The sequence below is a fragment of the Capra hircus genome, chromosome 17 (assembly GCF_001704415.2).
Source record: "Capra hircus breed San Clemente chromosome 17, ASM170441v1, whole genome shotgun sequence".
Classification (NCBI taxonomy): domain Eukaryota; kingdom Metazoa; phylum Chordata; class Mammalia; order Artiodactyla; family Bovidae; genus Capra; species Capra hircus.
The window spans coordinates 27,126,092-27,152,128 of NC_030824.1; the positions used below are offsets into that span (position 1 = coordinate 27,126,092).

At 40.0% G+C, this 26,037-nt stretch overlaps 1 protein-coding gene across 2 annotated transcripts; it reads right to left on the bottom strand.

The window, feature by feature from the left end:
- Positions 845-21,156, bottom strand: ZNF26 (zinc finger protein 26). 2 transcript variants are annotated; one of them, XM_018061470.1, is made up of 5 exons: positions 20,894-21,156; positions 20,209-20,453; positions 5,570-5,696; positions 5,237-5,332; positions 845-3,347 (listed from the first exon to the last, which is right to left on the bottom strand). In XM_018061470.1, the coding sequence occupies exons 3-5, from the start codon at positions 5,667-5,669 to the stop codon at positions 1,996-1,998; spliced, it is 1,548 nt and encodes a 515-aa protein (XP_017916959.1). In that variant the 5' UTR covers positions 5,670-5,696; positions 20,209-20,453; positions 20,894-21,156; the 3' UTR covers positions 845-1,995. The 2 variants fall into 2 exon arrangements, with proteins under 2 accessions (XP_017916959.1, XP_017916958.1); XM_018061469.1 differs by lacking the exon at positions 20,209-20,453 and having other exon boundaries at positions 20,894-21,032.

The following is a 26,037-nucleotide window of genomic DNA, read 5'->3' on the forward strand; positions in this document are numbered from 1 at the left end:
AGATTATGGCTGGCTGTGTTCCAATGAAACTCGACTGATGGACACTGAAATTTTAATTAAATAATTATGTCATTTCATAGTTTGGAAAAATTTTAAACCATTTAAAAATGTAAAAGCTTCTTAGCTTGCCATCCATAAAAGTATCAACCATCTGTATTTGGCCTGTGGACTGCAGTTTGCAAACTTCTAGGTTGTATCCCCGAGTGACAAGCATACAAAGTGTATCATGAGTTTGCTAGGTTGAGTCCTCAGATTCTTCACAGGATCCTCTACTCAAATGATTAATTATCAAGAGACACTTTTTCTAACATTTTTACATAAGGGATTGGTGCACACTTAAGGTAGATGACTCTGTATTTCAGCAACTGTGTCTTTGATTTCCATCATCTCAACCCTACAACTCTTGAGTAAGCAATTATTACCACAATATCAGAGAGCTGCTGACAACACTCTGCCTTGAGATGAGATTCAGGCCATCAAGTCTGGCCTTATGTTTAAGAGCTGATGGAACCAGAATTAGCCATTTCATCTGATGTCCTAGATTTCCTCATAAATTTAAGAGTTTTCTAGGACAATAGCTCCTGAGTGTTGCCAGAATCTTACCAACAGAGTCCACAAGGTTCTTGGTATACATAAGCAACCACACTATTTCATACTATGAGCTAAAAATATCCACTTTGGAATATAAGTAGGAATCTGAAAGATTTTATTCTTGTCTTAGGAATAAAGCTAAACCACACACCCCACTTTTCTTTAACAGTTTACTAACAGTTTATTCCAGTGAAACTATTTACCAGTTAAAGTCTTTTAGTTACAAGAAATAGAACTCATTCTTCTTAACATTAGCAGAAAATAATATTTTTATTGCAAATATGAGGAAGCACACAGAACACCAGAAAACTAGGTTCAGAATATCCAAAGTTATCCTGAGAAACTGAAATAGCAGGAACTAATTGATGGTCTTAGTAAAACTGTGGGACAAGAATGAATTCTGATACTTCCCTTCTGGTTCATGTGAGACTGAATTAGAAAATCAAACTTCTGGAAAAGAGATTACCATGACTCAACCATGGCAGAATGCTCACCTATGGCTGGTGGGAAGGACACCCTGAGAGATACACCACAAGGATGTGCACAACATAGGAGGAGTATTTCTCCAGAGAATTCTAAGCCAGTCTTATCAATCAATAGGGAGCAGACACTGAATTGCTAAATATAATCAATCTTCACTACCATGAGTGCTCTTGGAAAGCAGCCCTGTAATAATGGATAGGCCCACTTATTGAATAAGTAAAATCATTTGGATTAAGATAAAATCCTTTCATTTATTAAAATTCACATTATTTTAGTTATATTGCTAAGAAATAAAGAGACAATACTGATACTTAGCATTTAATATAAAGAATATTGGAGAACGTTATTCCACAAATTATCAAATATAACAAGTTACATTTAAAAATAAAATACCAAAATTTTAAAAAATGCTATGTAGTATTACTCAGGAAAGTCACACTCCATGCCCCTGAACCTTCAGAATATGTTCTTTGCTATTTTCCTATTAGTTACATAGTAAAAAACAAAACAAAACTACTTTATCCTCCACCAAGAAGGACTTTCTTCACTCCAAAACAGCATCAAATCTGGAACATGACTCCCCTTTTAACACATCTTCTATGGAAAAGTGCTTTCCTGATTTATTAAATTCATATGGACTTAATATGCATTCCCCAAATTAAACCTTCATAATTATGCTACTGTATATGATACCATTACTGCTCTTTACTCCTTCAATCATTCTCCTGTGTATAAAGATTTGCATGACTTATTTCTGAAAGCTTTTGCATGTTCATTCCAAATATGATTGGTCCCTCCCCCACGACTAATTTTATTAGAATGTATTTTTAGGCGTTCCTGCTTATATATCCTGCTTCTATCATCATCTGAATTCTCTTGAGGATCAACTTCTGTGAGTACATCCAAATCTATTCTGATTTCTCACTTGTGAGTTTTTCGATGTATACGAAGCCCTGAATTCCAACAGAAGGATTTCCCACACTCAGAGCATTTCCATGGTTTCTCTCCTGTATGAACTCTTTGGTGTTCACTGAGAGATGACTTCTGAGTAAATGCTTTCCCACACTCACTGCATTTAAATGGTTTTTCTCCTGAATGAGTTTTCTGGTGTATCTGAAGTGATGCCTTCCGGGGATAGGCTTTTTCACATTCGCTGCATTCATAGGGCTTCTCTGTTGAATGAGTTCTTTGATGTATAATTAGCTGTGACTTCCCACAAAAGGCTCTCTCACAGAAACTACATTCATAGGGTCTCTCTCCTGTGTGTGTTCGCCTGTGTATAACGAGGTATGATTTGCTGCTGAAAGCCTTCCCACACTCACTGCATCCGTAAGGTTTCTCTCCTGCATGAGCTCTCAGATGTGCAGTGAGCTGTTCCTTCCTGCCAAAGGCTTTCCCACATTCACTGCATTGGTAAGGATTATTTCCTGTATGAATTCCCTGATGCACAACAAGTTGTGTCTTCATATTGAAGGCTTTGCCACAGTCACTGCATTGATAGGGCTTTTCTCCTGTGTGCATCCTAATGTGAACAAGGAGGTATGACTTACTCCTAAAGGCTTTCCCACATTCACTGCATTTATGGGGTTTCACTCCCGTATGAGTTCTCTGGTGCACAACGAATGGTGACTTCAAACTAAAGGCTTTCCCACATTCACTGCATTCATATGGTTTCACTCCTGTATGGCTTCTCTGGTGTAATATCAGTTGTGATTTCCAGCTGTAGGCTTTCCCACATTCACTGCAACCATAAGGTTTCCCTCCTGTGTGAATTTCCTGGTGGACAATGAGTTGTGACCTGAAAGAGAAGACTTTCCCACAGTCGATACAGGAGTAGGGCTTTTCTCCTGTGTGGACTCTCTGATGAGCATTGAGGTTTGACTTGGCACTAAAGGCTCTTTCACATTTAGTGCACTCATATGGTCTCTCTCCTGTATGAATTCTGAGATGTACAATGAGCTGTGATTTACAACGAAAAGCTTTCCCACATTCATTACATACACAGTTTTTTTCTATACTATGAGTTCTTTGATGCTTAATAAAACATGATTCTTTATACCCATGAAATTGATCAGTATTCTTTCTTAGACAGCTTGTGGCTGAAGCTAAGTTTTGTGTCAAACTTTTTCCATGTGTTTTATATTTAAGGAGTCTTTGTCTTGAAGAAATGTGGGTTTTGCTCAGATGAAGTTTTCCAAATGCATTACAAGCATGGCTTCTCTGAACACTTTCAAATTCATCATGATTTTTCTGGTACCATTCTTCCCAACCGTCTAAGAAAAAAAACAACAACACTGTAATTTAAAAATCATAAATAAACCTGATATAGAATTAAAGTGCTTTAGAACTGCTATTTAATGAGTCTTTTTCTTCTGGTCCAGGCCTCTGACACTGGTTGAAAAGAAATAATGGCCAAGTGCACACACACACCATATAACCAAGTGTGGGGGCAAAGGTAAGTGAAATAAACCACAATAAATCCCTCTACAGAAATGGGTAGCTGATTAGCAGTGATGAGAATTGTTTTTTAATAGAAGTTTAAAAAATTTAGCCTGCACTTACTAATAAAATAATTGCCAACTATTTATGCCAATTTTATCATTTCAGGAGTTTACTAAAACGGTGAATTAACAGGGCACGTAATAGCTAGGTATAACGTTTAGGATGGTACAATGAGATATTAAAACAGGGATTGAGCCATAAGAAAATTAAGGCAAAACATTTTAGACAGAAGCAAGAGAAACTCCTAGATTTGAGACTTGACAAGCAGGAGGTACTGCTCTTTGAGACTGAAATCACTGGGAGAGAGACATGTTTGGAGAAAGACAGAGGACTTTGTTTTGGATCTTATTATACTGGAGATCTTCATTAAATATTCAAACAGAGAAGCAGGTAGGCAGTTACACCTAAGTTCAGTGCTCAGTAAAAAGCAGGCAACAACACATACAAGGTATTGAATGACATGAGGGATGAGGTCTTCTAGGGCACATGTGCAAATTAAAAGGGATGCCAAAAGAGCCCTGGAGAAGGTCACATTTAAGATTGGACAAGAGATGTAGAGAGAATGGGAAAGTCCATCTGTGAAGCCTGAACACTGTGATGATGAGAGTGACAGAAAGGCAAGGTTAAAGGAAAGCAGCAACAGCAGGGCAAGGTCTTGACAGCACCCATCAGACACAAGCCTAGTCACCCTAGGACATAACTGCTGTACTGGGGACTTCAGAAGCTGTCCTGTTTCCTCAGGACTGCTTGCTAAACATTTTCTTCTCCAAAGAAGAAAATGGTGGGAAAACTGAAGAGGAAGAGCAATTTCAGAAGTGCCTTCCAATTTCTGCCACTGAGAATGCAGAGTGGGAGATCAAGAGCTCTGTCCTGAAGCATATAAAGCTGGAACCAGACTGCAGGAAGAAGAGAGGAAGGGATTGGCAGCTCTGCTGTTACAACACTGGGAGGAAAAAGCTTCAGTTTTCAAGATGGTTAAGTCCTTCCAGAGTTACAATATAGAGGAGAAGTCCAAACTTGGACAACTTGAAAGGGAAGAGAAAGAAGTCAGGGAAATAAACATAAGGTGATAAAAACCACTTAAGGCTAGGTTTCAGAATTCTTTTCAGAAAAGTGCCCAAGGGACTTCCCCAGTGTCTGGTGCTTAAGACTCCACGTTTCCACTGCAGGGGGTATGGGTTCTTTCCCTGGTTGAGGAACTAAGATCCTGCAAGCCATGAGGTGTGGCAAAAAAAGAGAAAGAAAAGTTCCCAAGAAGGTAAGAGTTGTGATTTCCAAATGACTAGTGTGAGAAGAGTGAAGGAAGCAATGAAACCTCCTAAGATGGTCAAGAGGAGAGAAGGAAAAGACTGCAGGTAAAGTTGAGGGAATTAACTGCAGAGGCAAAAGGGAAAATAAGGCCTATGACCACAGTTAGGAATGTGCTCGAGGGAAGGAAACTAACCTAGAAAGCAACCTTTGAGCAGTGTGCAGAGAACAGCTCACCAGCCTCTTGGAGTCATGGGAGGAAAGTGACAGCCCTCACCTGAGGACTCTTGGGCTCATCCTGAGCTGCTCCAATGGTACAAGGGGTTAGAGAACAGTTCCCACACATGACACTGCCTGAATGTCAGCACAGTTTACTCCCCATCTCCCATCTTCATGGTATCTGCTCACCCACCTGGACAGCTCTGATGGGAAACTTCCAAGTTTATGATCCATGGCTCTTCTCCTTGCTCCAACTTGAAGATTAAATCAGGTTTGGTACCATGATACCCTGTTAAGGGAAAGTCACAGAGAATGTAGTCAGACTGCTGAGAACTAAGAGGTCAGGAGGGAGGAAAGAAAGCAGCTTGTTTGCACTTGGGGAAGATGACAGTGAGGAGCTGAGGGTTCAGTAGGGGCTAAGAACATGTGACCTCCAGAGGCTTCAGGGTAGATCAACAAAAGAAAAGGCAATGGTGACTTATGACTCATGATCTGGGCTTGTACAGGCTCATGAAGCTGTACTTACCTACAGACACCAGGTTACTATAGTTTTCCAGAGTCACATCCCGGTACAGGTGTTTCTGCACAGAATCAAGCAGCTGCCACTCTTCCCAGCTGAACTCCATAGATATATCGGTGAATGACAACAACCCCTGTAACAACACACACATTACTCAATAGGCTGCAATTACAGTTGGAGACATGAGAAAGATGTAGAGGACCCAGGAAAGGAGACTATCCTCCACAGTCTGCCTCCTATGCCCAGGCCACCACTTCTTTTGAGAGGGAATTAAAAATACTACTAATAATTGAGCCTCCATGTACCACCTTCAGAACCTTTTGGGTTCTGAAGATTTCAGGATGAGTGAAACCCATTCTGGCCTCAAGAAGGTTTTAGTCTTGTAGAGGGAAACAAACGTCTATGCTGGGGCTGGGGCAGGGGTGGGGGAAGCAGTCAACCAGGAGCCCTATTTTAAGCCTTTTACTATTTTAAGCTTGATAAGAACAAAAATAAAATACAAAAGAACTACTAAAATTTTTTAACTGGACAAGCATAATCAAGAAATAAGGAAAAGAAAACTATTATGACCAAGACTGTGTGTATTACTCTAGGATATAGAAGCAATTTTAAAATTTGTAAGCGATCACTATACAAAGGCAGTTCTGCTATAATGTGATATGTATTCACACACACAAAAAAATCACCACTATGAAAAGTCTCAGGCTTATGGGAAGAACAGGGCTGGGGTGTAACACCTTTATCACCACATATGAAAAAAAGTCAATAAAAAATCTTAATAAAAATAGTAGAGTTTTGTACCTGTTTAATGGTTAAGAAATATATAAATACCACCACGAATATGGCACTGTACCTTATAAAAGACCCGATGTTTGTGTAAGAAGCACTGTAGTTTATTATAAAATGGTGAAAAGAGGCTTGCCTGAAATCAGAAAGCTCACAGCATTCCCTAACATATTGAAACAAATTTACATTTTTAAAGCAAACATGACAGCAGAATTGACTGTATTTATAAATTTGTTCCAATAAATACAAAAACTTAGAAGAGACAGAAACTTTTCCAGGAAAATGAAAGTAGCCAAAATTTTCCCAGAAAGAATTAGGAAGACCACACTGATTAGTCCATGATCATAACATACACTGAAATAGTAATCAGAAGTATACCCTCTCCATAAAGTAAATAGCCCCACACTGTCTATAAAAGTAAGTTTTATCAATATCCAAGAAACAGAAAATTTCTCCCATTAGATGTAGAGCCAGGAAATGATGGTAAACTCATTATACAAATTTGTATAATCTCACAGAGAAGGCAAGACAGCCCAACTTGCACAATTTCATTTGTTAAAAATACCTAGGGCTTCCTTAGGGGTCCAGTGGTTAAGACTCTGCCTGCCAATGCAGTAGACCCAAGTTCAATCCCTGGTCTGGGAAGACTGACATGCCATAGAGCAACTAAGCCCATGAGCCACAACTACCGAACCCACACTCTACAGCCTGTGCTCTGGAACAAGAGAAGCCACCTCAGGGAGAAGCCCAAGCACTGCAACTAGAAAATAGCCCCCAATTACAACAACTAGAGAAAGCCCAAGAGTGGCAATGAAGACCTAGCACAGCCAAAAATAAATGAATAAATAAATCCTAAAATAAACCCCCAAAACCTAATGGGGACTTCCCTGGTGATCTAGTGGTTAAGATTGCACTCCCAATGCAGGGGGCCTTGGTTCAACTCCTGTTCAGGAAACTGGATCCCACTGGTGCAGGGCTTCAGAGAACAGTTCCCACACATGACACTGTCTGAGCGCCAGTGCAGTCAAGTAAAATGAATATTTTTTTAAAAACCTAGATAAAAATACTAACAAATATTTAGATAAAAACATTAAAATGAATCCTATACGTGCATAAACAATAGTCTATGAAAGAAATTATTCCAAAAAATTAAAGGACACTCCAAACTTTAAAAAAAAATAAAACTGTAACATAGAAATAAGTAACATTAGTACATTAACGGAGAACAATAATCTCAATAGAGAAGCAAAGTACTATGATTAAATTTAACACCTTCAAAAATCAGAATTCAATTTGTTACAGGTAAAAGTAATTTCCCTAAGCCTATAAAAAATATCATACTTCGTGTGAAACATTAGAAGTGTTCCCTCTAAAATCAGGAACAATTTGAAATTGTTCTTCAGAAACAAGTTAAAATTTTCATATCAACTCTACTAGTCAGTGCTGTCCAAGAAGACCTGGTACAGTGGGAACAAAACAAAATACCAGCGATAAACACTAAGCAAGGAGGAGAAACTACTCTCATTGTCTAAAAACATCTGATTTTCTGACTAAAAAACCTAAGAGAAACAGCTGGCATAACATGAAAATCAATAAGACATATCAACAGGGCAGCAATTTTTTAACAAAATCAACATGCAATGGCTATTTGATACATCAACAGTAACCAACTTGAAATGTAATAAGAAAAACCACAACACAAATTGACATAAAGTATTCAGGAATAAAACTTAATATAGAGAAAAACATAAACCACAATACATGTGATAAAATACATAAATGTAGAGGAAAAGAAAACACAATAGGGAACAAGATGGCGGAGGAGTAGGTAGATATGGAGTACATCTCTTTCCACAGATACATCAGGAATACACTGTCAGACACAGAAGTGCTTGCAGAACACCAGCTGAGAGCAGACAGTACCTGACCACTGGGAAAGAATATAGAGAACCACACAAAACTTCATAGGATGAAGGAACTAGGGGGAGAAACAGGTGTATTATTAGGACTGGACCTGCCCTCAGAGGGTCGGGGAACTGAAGCAGGGGTCCGATCTCCACATTGGGGCAACTGTCTGGGTCAGAGGAGAAACATTTAAGGCTGAGAGTGAAATAGCTGATCTGTGGCAGCTTAAATGGAATGAGAATCAGACAGTCCTTGCCACAGCCATATGTACCCTGGACGGGGACACAGGTGAAGGCACAGTGGCTGGGAGCTGGTGCATAGGATTGTGGAGCAATCCAAGGGCGAGGGCTGCTGTTGACTGCAGAGAGACGGACCGAGGGGATATGAGAGAGGAAATTGTGGTGGGAAATGCCTGTGGAGGAAAGCCAGGCAGCCATGGAAGCAAGGCGATACTGCTGAGTCATGTGTAGGGGGTGGAGCCATCACCATAGCCTCTGTCTCCCTACATGATAGCATTGGCAGCTGAACCCATCAAACGCCTGACACACTGAACTACAGAGTAGGACCCCACCCACGGTGCTCCTTTAAGTGACTGATGTGCCAAACTACAGACTAGGACCCCAGCCAGGGGGACCCCTCTATGTGCCTGATGTGCCCAACAACAGAGAAGGACCCCAGGCAAGGGAGCCCTGTAAATGCCTGAACAGGTGGAGCTATGGAGAAAGACTAGCTAAAAGGCCTTCTGATCACCAGCTATCAAGGTCTTGAAAAAGACTCTGATAGGGCCAATAACTCCTGTGGCTGAGGCAGTCCATGTCCCTGCACGCTTGGCACCACCAGGGTACCCACTACCCAAACAGCTGCACCACCTTCACATTCAACCCTCACTGGGGCAGAGTTGCCACAGGCAAAAAAGTCTTGCGTCTATGCACATGAGGTCGCTTCAGCCATGTCCAACTATTTATGACCCTGTGGACTGTGGCCTGCTAGGCTTCTCTGTCAGTGAGGTTCTCCAGGCAAGAATAATGGAATGTATTGGCCAATACTGGTTGCAGTCCCTTTCTAGAGCACTATTATTTCCCTCTGCCCTAGCTGCCAACCCCCCTGAGTACCTGATGCTTACAGAACCCCTGTGACTCAAGCAGCTGCACTACTTCCACACCTGGCCCTCACTGGGGCAGACCCAAGTCCTCCAGGGCAGACTCAGGAGCAAAGCCCAGTGGACAATCCACATGCAGAGGTGGAAATAAAACCACAATTGAAACCCAGGAGCAGTGTGGCTAAGGAAGAGGACCCAAAACCTTCCCACCAGCTGTACCAGCTGCAGATCAAATCCACAGGATCAGCTAGGCAGACTCTGTATCTATGGAATATATAAAAGGACATTGAGAGCTCCCACAAAAGAAAACACTAGTTCTGATAGTTGTGGACATTGGAGACAATAACACATAGGAGTAGGACCAGATTAGAGTCTGAGCTGCCCCCCACATCAGGTCCAGAAACCAGTGCAGTGTTGGAAGGCACCCTAGTGGGGCGAGGTGGACTGTGACTCCCAGCAAGGGAAAGAATGCTGACAGCACTGACTCAAGAAAAATATTTACTATTCTTATATTCTTACTTGTTTGGTAGTTCCTTTTGGATTTTTTCTTTCTCTTTTCCCTCTGTTGTAGTTGCCAATTTTATTAGCACTATGAAATCTAATTAAGCTTTTGAGATTTTTTTTTCAATCACACTTTTTATTCTTGTTATAAAACTCTGCCTCTATGCTAGCCTTTTGCAGTTCTGTGGAGTTTTCCTTTTATTCGTTCTTTTTTCTCTCTCTCTTTTTTTAGTTTTAATTAAAAAAAAAGCCTATTATTATTTTTTCTACATTTACTCACTGTTTGCTTTCCCTGTTGTTCTTTTCCTCTTGCAATTAATCTTTAATGTATATAAATCTTCTTTATCTACCTCTGTTTAACTTTACATATCTATTCTTTCTTTTCTTTCTTCTTTTCATGTTTGTTAGTTTTGGTTTCATTGCTTTATCTCCCACTTGCAACTTGTGTTAGTTTCATTTTCCAGTTTGTGGTTTAGTTAGCTTTGTTCTTAACTGGTAGATATCATTTTTGGTTTCCTTTGTTCACTAGGTCAATCTACTGTACTTTTATTTTTGTTGGACTGTTTTGTTGTGCTTATGGGTGTATAGGTGCGTTTTATATTCCATTATTTTAATTATTATTTGCCTGATTTTGTAACTGCCATTTGTCTGGGGTTCATCTTTGGTTTCTTGTTTTTGGGTATTTGTTTTAATCTCACTTAATGCCATAACAAACCACCTGTGGAATCGTCATTCTTGGTCAGAGGTCAAACCCTAAGCCTTTGAAGTGGGAGCACTGACTCCAAGATCCTAGACTACCAGAGAACTCCTAACTCTAGGGAGTATCAAATAGTGAGGACTCACACGAAGGAAACCACTTGAATACAAGACCTCACATCACCCAAACACCAGTAGCACCCCGTGCAGGATGCCTCATCTCAACAAACAAGACAAAAATACAAACCCAATCATCAGCAGACAGGAGTACCACCTCACTCGTCTTCTGCACAAATCTCACTCTATGCAAAGCTTACACAAACCACTGGACCAACCTTAGGAGGGAAGAAACCAAAAGGAAGAAAGAATTCAACCCTGAAGCCTGGAAAAAGGAGCCCTCAAACACAATAAGTTAAAAACAAAAAACAATGAAAAGTCAGAGACATACTACACAAATAAGGGAACAAACTAGAAACATAGAAGTCTAAATAAATGAAGAGGAAATAAGAAAACTACCTGAAAAAGAATTTGGAATAATGATAGTAAAGATTATCAAAACCCTTGAAAACAGAATTGAGAAAATTTAAGAAACAATTAATAAAGACCTAGAAGAATGAAAGAATAAACATAGAGAAAAAACAACACAATTACTGAAATTAAAAATACTCTAGAAGGAATCAATAGCAGAATATCTGAAGCAGAAGAATGAATCAGTGAGCTGGAAGATAAAATGGTGGAAATAACTTCTGAAGAGCAGAATAAAGTAAAAAGAATGAAAAGAGATGAAGATATTCTCAGAGATCTCTGGGACAATATTAAACACACCAACATTCGAATTATAGGGCTCCCAGAAGAAGAGAAAAAGGAAGTGTGTGAGAAATTTTCTGAAGAAATTATAGTTGAAAATTTCTCCAAAATGGAAAAGGAAACAGTCAATTAAATTCAAGAGGTGAAAAGAGTCCCATACAGAATAAACCCAAAGAGAAACAAGCCAAGACACATACTAATCAAACTAACACAGATTAAACACAAAAAAAGAATATTAAAAGCAGCAAGGGAAAAGCAACAAGTAACATACAAAGGAAACCCCATACATTTAACAGCTGACATTTCAGCAGAAACTCTGAAGGCCAGAAGGGAATGGCAGGATATATTTAAAGTACTGAAAGGGAAATATTTACAACCAAGATTACTCTACCTGGCAGTATCTCATTCAAAATTGATGGAGAAATTAAAAGTTTTTCAGACAAGCAAAAGTTAATAGAATTCAGGACAACGAAACCAGCTTCACAACAAATGTTAAATGGACTTATACAGTCAAGAAATACAACAGAAGAAAAAAGATCTACAAAATCAACCCCAAACAGAAAATGGCAGTAGGAACATATATATCAGTAATTACTTTAAACATGAATGGATTAAATGCTCCAACCAAAAGACACAAACTGGCTGAATGGATACAAAAACAAAACATTTTATATATATATATATATATATATATATATATATATATATATATATATATATATATGCTGCCTGCAAGAAACCCACTTCAGACCTCAAAACACATATAGACTGAAAGTGAGAGGATGGAAAAATATATTCCATGCAAATGGGAAGCAAAATAAAGTTGGAGTAGCAATCCTCATATCAGACAAAGTAGACCTTAAAATAAAGAAGACTACAAGAGATAAGGAAGGTCACTATATAATAATCAAGGGATCAATCCAAGAGGAAGACATAACAATTGTAAATATCTTTGCACCCAACATAGGAGCACCTCAATACATAAGACAAACACTAACAGACATAAAAGGAGAAATTGACAATAACACAATAATAGTAGGAGACTTTAACACCCCACTCACACCAATGGACAGATCATCAAAACAGAAAATTAATAAGGAAACACAAGTCTTAAAATGATACATTAGATGAGATGGATCTCATTATCTTCAGAATGTTCCATCCAAATGCAGAAGAATACACCTTCTTTTCAAGTGCACATGGAACATTCTCCAGGATAGACCACATCTTGGGTCACAAATCAAACCTCAGTAAATTTAAGAAAATTGAAATCATATCAAGCATCTTTTCTGGCCACAATGCTATGAGACTAGATATCAATTACAAGGAAAAAACTGTAAAAAACACAGGCACATGGAGATTAAACAATATGTTTCTAAGTAATGAACAGGTTACTGAAGAAATCAAAGAGCAAATAAAAAAATTCCTAGAAACAAATGACAATGAAAACGTGACAACTCAAAACCTATGGGATGCAGCAAAAGCAGTTCTAAGAGGGAAGTTTATAGCAATACAATCCGACCTTAAGAAACAAGAAAAACATCGAATAGACAAGCTAACTTTATACCTAAAACAACTGGAAAAAGAACAAAAAAACCACCAAAATTAGTAGAAGGAAAGAAATCATTAAGATCCAAGCAGAAATAAATGAAAAAGAAATGAAAGAAACAATAGTAAAGATTAATATAACTAAAAGCTGGTTCTTTGAGAAGATAAACAAAATTGACAAACCCTTAGCCAGACTCATCAAGAAAAAAAGAGAGAAGAACCAAATCAACAAAATTAGGAATGAAAAAGGAGAGGTTACAATAGACAATGGAAAAATACAAAGGATTATAAGAGACTATTATGAACAACTATATGGCAATAAAATGGATAACCTGGAAGAAATGGACAGATTCTTAGAAATGTCCAATCTTCCAAGACTGAACCAGGAAGAAACAGAAATTATGAACAACTCAATTACAAGCACTGGAATTGAAACTGTAATAAAAAATCTCCCAAAAAACAAAAGCCCAGGACCAGATGGCTTCACAGGAGAATTCTATTAAACATTTAGAGTAGAGCTAATGCCAATCCTTATAAAACTCTTGGAAAAAATTGCAGAGGAAGGAACACTTCCAAACTCATTCAACAAGGCCATCACCCTGATACCAAAACCAAAGACAACACAAAAAAAGAAAACTACAGGCCAATATCACTCACTGATGAACACAGATGAAAAATCCTCAACAAAATTTTAGCAAACAGAATCCAACAACACATTAAAAAGCTCACATGCCATGATCAAGCTGGGTTTATTCCAGGGATGCAAGGATTCTTCAATACATGCAAACCAATCAATGTGATACACCATATTAACAAACTGAAGGATAAAAACCATACAATAATCTCAATAGATGTAAAAAAAAGCCTTTGACAAAATTCAGCACCCATTGATGATTAAAACTCTTCCAAAAATGGGCATAGAAAGAACCTACCTCAACATAGTAAAGTCCAAATATGATAAGCTCACAGCAACCATTATTTTCAATGGTGAAAAATTGAAAGCATTCACCCTAAGATCAGGAGCAAGACAGGGGTGTCCACTTTCACTGCTATTATTCAACATAGTTTTGGAAGTCCTAGCTACAGCAAAGAAGAAAAAGAAAAAAAAGGAATCCAGATTGGAAAAGAAGTAAAGCTTTCACTGTTTGCAGATGACATGATACTGTACATAGAAAAACTGAAAGAGACTATCAGAAAATCACTAGAGCTAATCAGTGAATTTAGCAAAGTTGCAGGATACAAAATCAACACACAGAAATCACTTGCATTCCTATATACTAACAATGAAAAATCAGAAAGAGAAATTAAGGACTCAATCCCATTCACCATTGCAACAAAAAGAATTAAATATCTAAGAATAAACTTACCTAAGGAGACAAAAGAACTGTACACAGAAAATTATAAGACACTAATGAAAGAAATCAAAGATGACATGAACAGAAAACAGATGGAGATATATTCTGGGTAGGAAGAATCAATATTGTGAAAATGACCATACTACCAAATGCAACCTACAGATTCAATGAGGTCTCTCTCAAATCAACAATGGTATTTTTCACAGAACTAGAACAAAAAATGTCACAATTCATATGGAAATACAAAAGACCCCGAATAGTCAAAGCAGTCTTGAGAAAGAAGAATGGAGGTGGAGGAATCAAGCTTCCTGACTTCACATTATACTGCAAAGCTACAGTCATTAAGACAGTATGGTACTGGCACAAAAACAGAAATACAGACCAATGGAACAAGATAGAAAGCCCAGAAATAAACCCTTGCACCTACGGGTACCTTATTTTTGACAAAGGAGGCAAGAATATACAATGGGGCAAAGACAGCCTCTTCAATAAATGGTGCTGGGAAAACTGGACAGCTACATGTAAAAAAATAAAATTAGAACACTTCCTAACACCATACACAAAGATAAACTCAAAAATGGATTAAAGACCTAAATGTAAGACCAGAAACTATAAAACTCTTAGAGGAAAACATAGGCAGAACACTTGATGACATAAATCAAGGCAAGATCTTCTATGACCTGCCTCTTAGAGTAATGGAAATAAAAACAAAGTAAACAAGTGGGACCTGATTAAACTTACAAGCTTTTGCACAGCAAAGGAAACTCTAAGCAAGGTGAAAAGGCAACCCTCAGAATGGGAGACAATAATAACAAATGAAACAACTGACAAAGGATTAATTTCCAAAATACGTAAGTAGCTCATACAACTCAATGCCAGAAAAACAAACTCAATCAAAAAGTAGGGAAAAGACCTAAACAGACATTTCTCCAAAAAAGATATACAGATGCTTAACAAACACATGAAAAGATGCTCAACATCACTCATTATCAGAGAAATGCAAATCAAAACTACAATGAGATATCACCTCACTCTGGTCAGAATGGCCCTCGTTAAAAAGTCTACAAACAACAAATGCTGGAGAGGGTGTGGGGTAAAGGGAACCCTTCTGCACTGTTGGTAGAAATGTAAATTGATACAGCCATTATGGAAGATGGTATGGAGATTTCTCAGAAAACTAGGAATAAAACCACCATATGACCCAGCAATCCCACTCCTAGGCATACACCCTGAGGAAACCAAAATTAAAAAGGATACTTGTATCCCATTGTTCATTGCAGCACTATTTATAATAGCTAGAACATGGAAGCAACTTAGATGTCCATCAAAAGATGAATGGATGAAGTTGTGGTACAAATACACAATGGAATATTACTTGGCCATAAAAAGGAATGCATCTGAATTAGTTCTAATGAGGTGGAGGAATGTACAGCCTATTATACAGAGTGAAGTAAGTCAGAAACAGAAAGATAAATATCACATACTAATATGGAATCTAGAAAGATGGTACTGAAGAATTTATTTGCAGGGCAGCAATGGAGAAACATACATAGAAAACAGACTTATGGACATGGGGAAAGGGAAGGAGAGGGTGTGTATGGAGAGAGTAACATGGAAACTTACATCACCATATATAAAATAGATAGCCAACAGGAATTTGCTGTATGTCTCAGGAAACTCAAACAGTGGCTCTGTATCAACCTAGAGCGGTGGGATGGGGAGGGAAATGGGAGGGCAGTTCAAGAGGGAGGGGTTTGACTCATGTTGAGGTTTGACAGCAAAAAACAAAACTCCATAAAGCAATTATCCTTCAATTAAAAAATAAAAAAAGAAAACACAATAGCCCAGATACAGGAAGCAATGTGTCTACTGACAGATGAATGGATAAACATAACACACACACACACACACACACACACACACAAGAATATTACTCATCCATTAAAAGAAAACTCACAATCTTGCCATCTGTAACAACATGGATAGAACTAGAGGGTATTATGCTAAGTGAAATAAATCAGACAGAAATACAAATACCATATGACTTTACATGTGGAATCTAAAAGATTAAATGAACAAATAAACAGAACAAAAACAGACACATAAATACAGATAACCAAAAAGGTGGTCGCCAGAGGTGGAAGGATGGTGAAACAGGTGAAGGGGATTAAGAGGTACAAATCTCTAGTTATAGAACAAATTAGCCGTGGGCATTCAGCATAAGGAATATGGTCAATAATATTGTATGGGGACAGATTACTAGACTTGGGGTAGAGATCATTTCATAATGTATGCACATGTCAAATCACTATGTAGTAAATCTGAAAATACCATAATATCATGTATCAACTACATTTCAAATATATTTATATTTTTTAAAAAAAGAAACCGAAGGACCTGAGTAATTGAGTAACATTTATGATATATAGATTCAATATAGTATAAATATATTCTCAACAAATTAATTTATAATTTCAATGTATTATCAAAATACGAAGATATTACATTTTATTTCATCTAATGGTAAGTATTTTCTAATACTCATTCAAGATAAATAAAATCATACATTTGGACTATAGCTGCTACAACTGGAAAATTAATGGTAAATTACAATACATGAACATCGAGACTCATGGATGAAAGGAAAACTAAATGAGCCAAATTCCAAAGAGGGGAGAGCTCTTCCCGGATAAGCTATGAGTGCTTTGGCTGTTTACTTCGCTGAGGGCATTTGTCCAGCCTGAGAACAGGCAAGGTGGGCTCAGCTGAGACAGAGGATGACACCAAGAGAAGGAGAAACCAGTAGAGCCTTCGGTGCCCACCCTGGACAGCAGGCTCTTCCCACCGAGTGTTTGCTGAGTGCGGTCAGTGCAGGAACTGGGCAGGAAAGGCAGACTGATTCTCCCATGGTTTCAAGGCACCAAGGATACAAAGTACGCAAGGAAGGAGCCTGCAATCAGCACACCCCTTGAAAACAAGGTGATCCAAGTTCAACTAAAGCAGCAATCCAGTCCCAAACCAGCTTGATGCCTGTTTAGATGAAATGATCAGTCACTCCCCATCTGCACAACAAAGCAAAGGGGAAATAGGCTCTGGTAGAAAGTAACATTGAACTTCAGTCTCTGTGGTTCTTTTTATACCAATTCATGTACACAAACACACACATACACAAGTAAAGAAAGAATAACAGAGCTAACTTGGCAAAATAACAATGGGGGAATCTGGGTGAAGGGTGGTTTTTTTTTTTTAAATACAGTAGAGGAGGTTATTTTATTCTATTTTTGCTTCTTCTCTAGTTTTGAAATCATTTCAAAATAAAACATAAAATACAATAAACTCCTTGGGCTCTCCAGATGATCGTTCGCATACTTAAAGGGCCCTTCACAAGCTAGCCCTGCTCTCACATGCTCCCCATTCGGCCATATGCCTTCTTTCCACTTCACAATGCATCTGCTGGTTCCATGGCAAGGCCACCAACTTAGCTGCCTCCAAAGCCTGGAATGTGTCATGTTCTGTGCCTTCATCTGCCCATGATCATCAAGTTGTCATTCAGATTCTGCTTAAATGCTGCCCCAAGACAAGTAGCCACCCAGCCACTCATGTGCACAAACACCCACAGTTTTGCTCATGATGTTCCTCTGATATGTTTTACCCTCTCCCACACCCTCCATGGGGTTATGGGCCCTGTTAATCTTGTTCACACACCCTAGAAAATTACCTGGCATAATAGTCAATTAATGTTTGCTAAATACATGCACTCAAAAATAAGGAAATACAGTTTACATTTGTCAAAGTCTCTTAGGTCCTAAGGGCAATAAGAGCACAGACTTTCTGCGTGGGTCTGAATCTTAGCTCTGCCATCCTCGTCTCCTTGTTTCCCTTACTAGTTTGGAAATGTGGGCCGCCTCCCCAGTTTCCTCAGCTGTACAGCGGGGACATACTTGCCTCACAGGGCCCTGAGACTTTAATGACGTCACACATACAAAGTGCCTAGGCCAAGAGTGGTGTCTATTAATGTTATTCAATAGTTGTAAAGTCTTCTTTATTAATACGTCCTGTACACTTCTAATGGAGAAGGCAATGGCAACCCATTCCAGTACTCTTGCCTGGAAAATCCCATGGATGGAGGTGCCTGGTAGGCAGCAGTCCATGGGGTCGCTAGGAGTCGGACACGACTGAGGGACTTCACTTTCACTTTTCACTTTCATGAACTGGAGAAGGAAATGGCATCCCACTCCAGTGTTCTTGCCTGGAGAATCCCAAGGACGGTGGAGTCTGGTGGGCTGCTGTCTATGCGGTCGCACAGAGTCGGACATGACTGAAGCGACTTAGCAGCAGCAGCAGCAGTACACTTATAATGTTCATTTATTTTATATTTTTTAATTGCTATCGGAAATACATTCTCTCATTGTACTTTCTGTATAATTATTGTTTAAAGACAAAAAGTTCATTGATTTTTGAGGTTAATTGTATCCCTCAGGCCACCTTAATGAAATCCTTTCCCCCTGACACCAAAACCCTAAAAAAAATACTATTACTATACTATTACTAATTGCTTCTTTACATCCTGCTGTCCACGTGCTAAGTCGCTTCAGTCATGTCTGACTCATTTTGACCCCGTGGACTCTGGCCCACCAGGCTCCTGTCATGGATTTTCCAGGCCAAGAATACTGGCGAGGGTTGCCATTTCCTTTTCCAGGGGATCTTCCAGACCCAGGGATCGAAAACTGCATCTCTTATGTTTCTTGCATTGGCACTCTGGTTCTTTACCATTAGTGCCACCTATACTCCTAAAGGAAATCAACCCTGCATATTCACTGGAAAGACTGATGCTGAGCTGAAGCTCCAATACTTTGGCCACCTGATGTGAAAAGCCGACTCACTGGAAAAGACCCTGATGCTGGGAAAGACTGAGGGTAGGAGAAGGGGGTGACAGAGGATGAGATGGTTGGATGGCATCACGGACTCCATGGACATGAATTTGAGCAAACTCTGGGAGATAGTGAAGGATAGAGAAGCTTGGGGTGCTGTAATTCATGGAGTTGCAAAGAGCCAGACATGACTGAGTGACTGAACAACAACAACCACCATCTATACTATTACTAGTCACTTCTTTACATCCTGCTGTCCTCAGCCTAATGCAACCCCTTCACCTCTTAGGAGGTGAATATCTGTAGCACACCTGGCATTCTGTTTGCTCTGGAAAAAGTGCTTTAGACCTATAAATTCTGAAATCCAAGAAGCACCTTTTGGCTTTATGAAATACTTTCAAGGAACTTCACATCACGGCTTCTAAGAAGTTCTCTTCTCAAGTTTGTATGGGAAAAACCACTCTCCAAATGTTCTCTCACCTCTCCTGCACCCCAGCCCCTCTTTAATGCAGCCCTTGTCATTGTCCTGAGGCCTCTATTTGGTCCTTTTTGGGGCTCTACTCCTATACCTATAACTCCTATAGTTAAAGGCACTAATATAGGTGTCTTTAATTGGTATGTTAGTGGAAAACTCCCACCTGAGTTACAGGCTCAACTGTAGGCACCACATATTTAATACCTACGAAGCTACACTCTGAGGTCTAGTGGTAAAGAATCCACCTACCACTGTAGTGGACATGGGTTTGATCCCTGGTCCAGGAAGATCCCACATGCCTCGGAGCAAGTAATCCCTTGCACCTCAACTAGTGAGCTCCTGCTCTAGAGACCAGGGACCATAACTACTAAGCCCACATGTTGCAACTACTAAAGCCCGCTTGCCCCAGAGCCTGTGCACAAGAGAAGTCACCGCGATGAGAAGCCCAGACCCTGCAACTAGAGAGTAGCCCCCACTCACTGCAACTAGAGAAAGCCGGAGCAGCAAGGAAGACCTACCCCCGCCACCACCTCCCCCAGCCACAGAAAAAGATAAATAAATCTTAAAAGAAGGAAAGAAAAAAAAAAAAAAAAGCTACATACACTCTGTCCCTGGATACTTCTTCCAACAGTGTTCTCAAGACCAGACACATCACCGGTGTACCAACAGCTCAGGAGTTCAGCATTCGCTGTTAAGTCTCCCTCTGGTTCAGTCCTCGAACCACCTGCACGGTCCCGAGGGTCCACTGGCTCTCTCCTCTCACAACACTGCTCCTTCCCGCTTTGAATCCTTAAACTCCTTCCCCGCCATCCTGCCCAACGACTCTGTGCGCCAGACCACAGCTCCTCTAAAACAAGAAACGTACGTGATTTCTTTGCACTGCCAGCATCAATCTCTGGATCCAGCTCACGAGGGTGCTCAGTATACAAGCATCTGAACAAGCTAATGAACAAAAAGGAGATAATTTCCCTGCTGATGCCCTGAAAATCTGGACTCGAAGACAACTCTATACTTGTTTGTGGAAAACCTGAAACGATAGAGGATCATTTCCTTCACAAGGGTCCTCACTGCCCTCGGAATTCAGGGTCCGCTGTAGACAACAAAGCAGAGTAACTGCCCACGGACAGGGCACCGGACCCCAAGTGCCAGAAGACAAGGAACGTTTCTGGAGACTCAGGGGGATGGCGGGGAATAGGTGAGTTCAGGCCCTGGTGTGACCGTGAAGGGATGAAGAGGTCCGCCCTCACGGCCGAGTCAGCTTTCTTAAGTGAGAAAGTCCCTACTTACCGAAAACGAAGCTGTCGGGAACCTGGTGGCCATCCCAGGCTGTTTCGTGCAGGGTGCGGAGGAGAGAACCGAACTCTGAGGATATCCCTGCTGGTCCCACCCTGCCCACCAAGAGGGGGTCCGCGAGCACCAGGCACTTGCCCCTCCGGGGCTGAGTCCCTCTTAGGGAAGGGGCCTGCTGGCCCGGGCAGAGGGAACTTGGACAATGAGTTTGTACGGCTCCGCAGCCCTGATGCGGGAGGGACCGAGGCCGGGCTGGCTGCCTCTACGCCGGGATCGACCGTGGGGGGCTCAGTTGGTCAAGATCCTGGTTTGCACAGGATGTTCTTGGCCAGGGTAACTTCTCGTCTCAGCTAGCTCCTCAGTCTCTGAAACAGAACGCCCCCGCCCCGCCCCTGAGCACAGAAGCCCTGCGGGATACAGCCTGTTAGGCGCGTACTCCTTTACGCCGCAGGGCGGCGCAGGCGGAAGTACGTCACGTGACGACCAGCGGCAGGCAGAAAACTACATTTCCCACAATCCTCTGTGGAGGAAGAGGGCCTCGATAGACGGGCGAGGCCTCATGGGAAAGGCGGGCGGGCTCTAAGAGAGTCGGTTACGGTCATTTCCTCCGCTGCTCAGAGAAGAGCCAACGTCTGGGCAGTGGCCGGTGTTGGGTCTTGAGGCCAAACCAGGTAGAGTTCGTAGAGGAAGGCACAGCAGAGAACAACACCGTGTGAGACTATGAGGCGCAGTGCACAGGTATAAAGCTGTACTGAATATCAGTGCACGAAATAATAGTTACCAACTTTATAGAGGAGAAAGTATAGTAGATGAGAAGTAGAAGGACATCAGTATTGGGACACACAAACGTGCGGTTGTCCAAGACAGAGCAAACAATAGTCAACTGGAAAAAAAATGCACAACCTGAAAGTTGACTGTTCTGTTTTATTCTGTGAACAAAACTGAGGACTTAAGCCTGGGACACAGCAGCTCAGATAACTCTGAGAGGGGACTGCTCTGAAGAGGCAAGGGGGAAGTCAGGATGGGTAGGAGTTTTTGCAACAAAGATCTAGTCGTTGGAACATCAAAAGATTATTGATTAAAGAAAACTAGATAGCTCAAGTTAAGGGATTTACTGCTTTCCCATCTATGGGAAGATACAAGAGTCTGAGCTCACTGAAACCATTCCTTTAATATGCACCTCAGCTATCTGGGGCCAGTATTCTGTGTTTTCTCATCCTGAGACCCCTTCCAGGCTCACAGGTGGCTGTAATGTGATGGCTTGAAGGCTGCAACATCCTTTGTTTACTGATATGGTAGGCAATATTTAACTATAAATTAAATGCATAATTTAAAAAGGTCTTTCTGTCTGGAAAAAAAATTGTTTTAAAAAAGTCTTATCTTCAACTGACAGCAAGTGAGATAGGGAAATACAAAACTGTAGACAACACTATGCATTAATTTGTGGGAGAAACTAAGAGCAATGATTACAGGAAATTTCATAATCTTAAGTAATTATATGGAGTAGGAAATGGCAATCCACTCCAGTGTTCTTGCCTAGAGAATCCCATGGCCAGAGAAGTCTGGTAGATTATGGTCCATAGGACAGCAAAGAGCTGGACACGACTGAGCGACTAAGCATAGCATAGCATAAGTAATTATAGTAGTTATAACAGTGAAAACAAAACAGTAAGAATTGAATTCTTAAAAAGCTAAAGAACAAAGTAAGCTTAGGGCTTCCCTAGTGGTCCAGCGGTTAAGAATCTGCCTTGCAATGCAGGGGAGATGGGTTAGATCCCTGGTTTCAGGAAGATCCCACATGCCTCGGGGCAACTAAGCCCAGGCGCCAGAACTAGGTGAGCGGCAACACCTGCCACCATTTGGGGAAACTGCTGAAGCCCAGGCACCTACAGCCAGTGCTCTGCAACAAGAGAAGCTGCTGTAATGAGAAACCTGTGAACCACAACAAGAGAAAGCCCCACACAACAATGAAAACCCAGAGCAGCCTAAATAAATAAATAAATAAATATATATTTTAAAAAACCCAAACAAGGTAAACCTAAAAAAGGCAAAGGAGAGGAAATACTAAAGAGAAAAAAAATTATCCAAAATTAGCAAGGACAGAAAAAAAGTGAAATAATCCTGTGAATCCAGTCAAAGTAACTGACATATATAGAACACTGTAACTAAAGATATTAAATATACATAAATTTTACATGCACATGGGGCATTCTCCAAGATAGGTCCTATGTTGGACCACAAAATAAATCTCAATACATTTGAAAGGACTGCACCCATAAAAAGTATATTTTCTGACAATGGTAGAACTAAATTAGAAATAAACCCTAGAAAAATGTAGGAAGTCCCCAAGTTTTTGGAAATTAAAAAAGTTTCAAGTAATTGCTAACTCAAAGAAAAAATCACAGGAAAATTAGAAAATACTTTGAACTGAGTTGAAGTGAAAATGCAACGTACTGTAAATGTCTACATCACTTGAAATCCAAATCCTGAGCTCTTTCTTTTATTCCACTTACCTCCAATTTAATCTTCCCTTTCTATCTGAACCCAGAACTGCTCAGTCGCTATTCACTTCAGTTCAGTCGCTCAGTCGTGTCCGACTCTTTGCGACCCCAGGAACTGCAGCATGCCAGGCGTTTGAGCATTCTTTGGCATTCCCTTTCTTTGGGATTGGAATGAAAACTGACCTTTTCCAGTCCTGTGGCCACTGCTGAATTTTCCAAATTTGCTGGCATATTGAGTGCAGCACTTTCACAGCATCATCTTTCAGGATTTAAAATAGCTCAACTGGAATTCCATCACCTCCACTAGCTTTGTTTGTAGTGATGCTTTCTAAGGCCCACTTGACTTCACATTCCAGGATGTCTGGCTCTAGATGAGTGATCACACCATCGTGATTATCTGGGTCCTGAAGATCTTTTTTGTACAGTTCTGTGTATTCTTGCCACCTCTTCCTAACATCTTCTGCTTCTGTTAGGTCCATACTATTTCTGTCCTTTATCGACCCCATCTTTGCATGAAATGTTCCCTTGGTATCTCTAATTTTCTTGAAGAGATCTCTAGTCTTTCCCATTCTGTTCTTTTCCTCTATTTCTCTGCATTGATCGCTGAAGAAGGCTTTCTTATCTCTTCTTGCTATTCTTTGGAACTCTGAATTCAGATGCTTATATGATCAGTCGCTATTATGATCTCATAAAATTCCCAAGCAAATTGTATTCTTAACAAATCCCTAACATGCTCTATGCCCTGTTTTCTGATGGAAGGAAACAGCACTTAAGATCTTTCTTAGGCTGTTCTCCCATTTGAATTGTCATGTCATTCAGGTAAATTTAAATGAATAATCCCTAATACTACTGTCTTTTGAGATCTTACCGTATTAGACCTTAGTCTAATTCTAAGGGGAATTGGATTAATTCCCCTTATTCATAATTCTGAAACTTTTGTTATGATCTAAAACTGCTACTGCCTTAAAACAGTGCAGAACTATTTTTAGGGAAGAGGGTCTAGGATGTATTGGTTTATAATGAAATGGCAGGAAGTCTTGGGAAAGTGTGTGACAGAAATAGATAGCTGTAAGAATAATTAATGACAGTGTATAGCAAAGAGGAAAATAAGGAGGACATTAGAGTGTGTAAGGTATGATAGACTACAACACAGAGATAACCATTCTGTTCATAGAAGATTAGGGATGGTGATTGGGGCAACTGCATGCAAAAAGGAAGTAAAGCTACAACAATGAATACATGCATACCTAATTGTTTCTATATTTTCCAGCGATTTAGCTTAGGCTTTTGCTGTCGTTTGTTTGTTTGTTTTAATTGACATGGGAATTGATGCTGGAAATGAAGTAGAAGGTAGATGGGCTACAGGGCTGAGCAGCTGGAATTTGTCAAGCTGAGTAAATTGGAGTTTTGTTTTCCTTTACACTAAAAAGGAAACCGTTTAAGGTAGGAGCCGCACTCTGCTGAAGTAAATAGATAAGACGACCACGTCTATCACTTTTGAGATCAAGGAGAGCTGCCCTGACTGCGCATGCACAGAAAGGCTCCTCTGGGGTCAAAAAGGAAGGGGGTGCTATCCCATAATAGGCTAAAAGATGCACATGCATATTGGGGAAAGCCCTGGTCCAGGTCAGATGGGGAGAAGGAAGTGAGATAATTGGCCAGAGAAAAACAAAGACCCAGAAGAACTACCCTCAAATAGGCGATCACCTGTCTGGCACACTCCTTGTTAAGGAGGATGCCCACCCTCCTCTCTGGGTGCATATTTCTGCCCTGTTTTTGTCTTAAATAAATAAAATGCTTCTCTGTGTGCTCTCTCACATATTATGCTGTGTCCCTAATAACAAACTTTGTGCCTGTTTTCAAGTTTTTGTCTCCCTGAAACACTTGTTTTTAACAGGGACAAGAGCCAGAGAAGCTTCAAATCTAGCTTCTAGTCTCTGGTGGTTAGAATTCCTGGTTTTCACCCCAGCTACCCCAGGTTCGTTTCTTGGGCAGGGAACTAAGATTCTGGTTCAAGCCACCACTCACTGCTGTCTCTGTGAGAACAGAAAAACCATGCTTAATTAATGCATTTAAAATTTTATTTAAGATTCGTTTGGATGCAAAGGCCAGAAATATAGCTCAGATTAGCTTAAACTAATAGAGAAAATGTATTAGCTCTCATATATAAATGTATATATATAATATATAAATGTATGTGTAATGTATATAAATGTACTTTCCCCCTCATCACCTGGGAAGATATCATAAATGTATATAATGTATTATATAATGTATAAATGTGTAAATTATAAATGCATAGCTTTTCTATAATAACTGAAAGGAACAGGCAGTAGGCTTCAGGAATGACTTGACTCAAAACTTCAATCAGCATTACACTACTTTCTCCCTTTGTCCATTCTTTCCGGTTGGCCTCATTTTCAGTCAAGCTTTCCTCATGAAGTAGCAGAGGAAACCTGACACTGCTTTCATAACCTTGGCTTATTGTATAAAACCAATACTTCATTCTCTGGAGCTCCACTGAAACCACATAGATCAAGCATAGGAGAAACCTTGTCTCCTAAAGAGAAATTGAGATAAATTATCAGAAGAAAGGGAGTGGATGTAAGGAAGGCAAAAATAAAATTTATTAAATCCTCT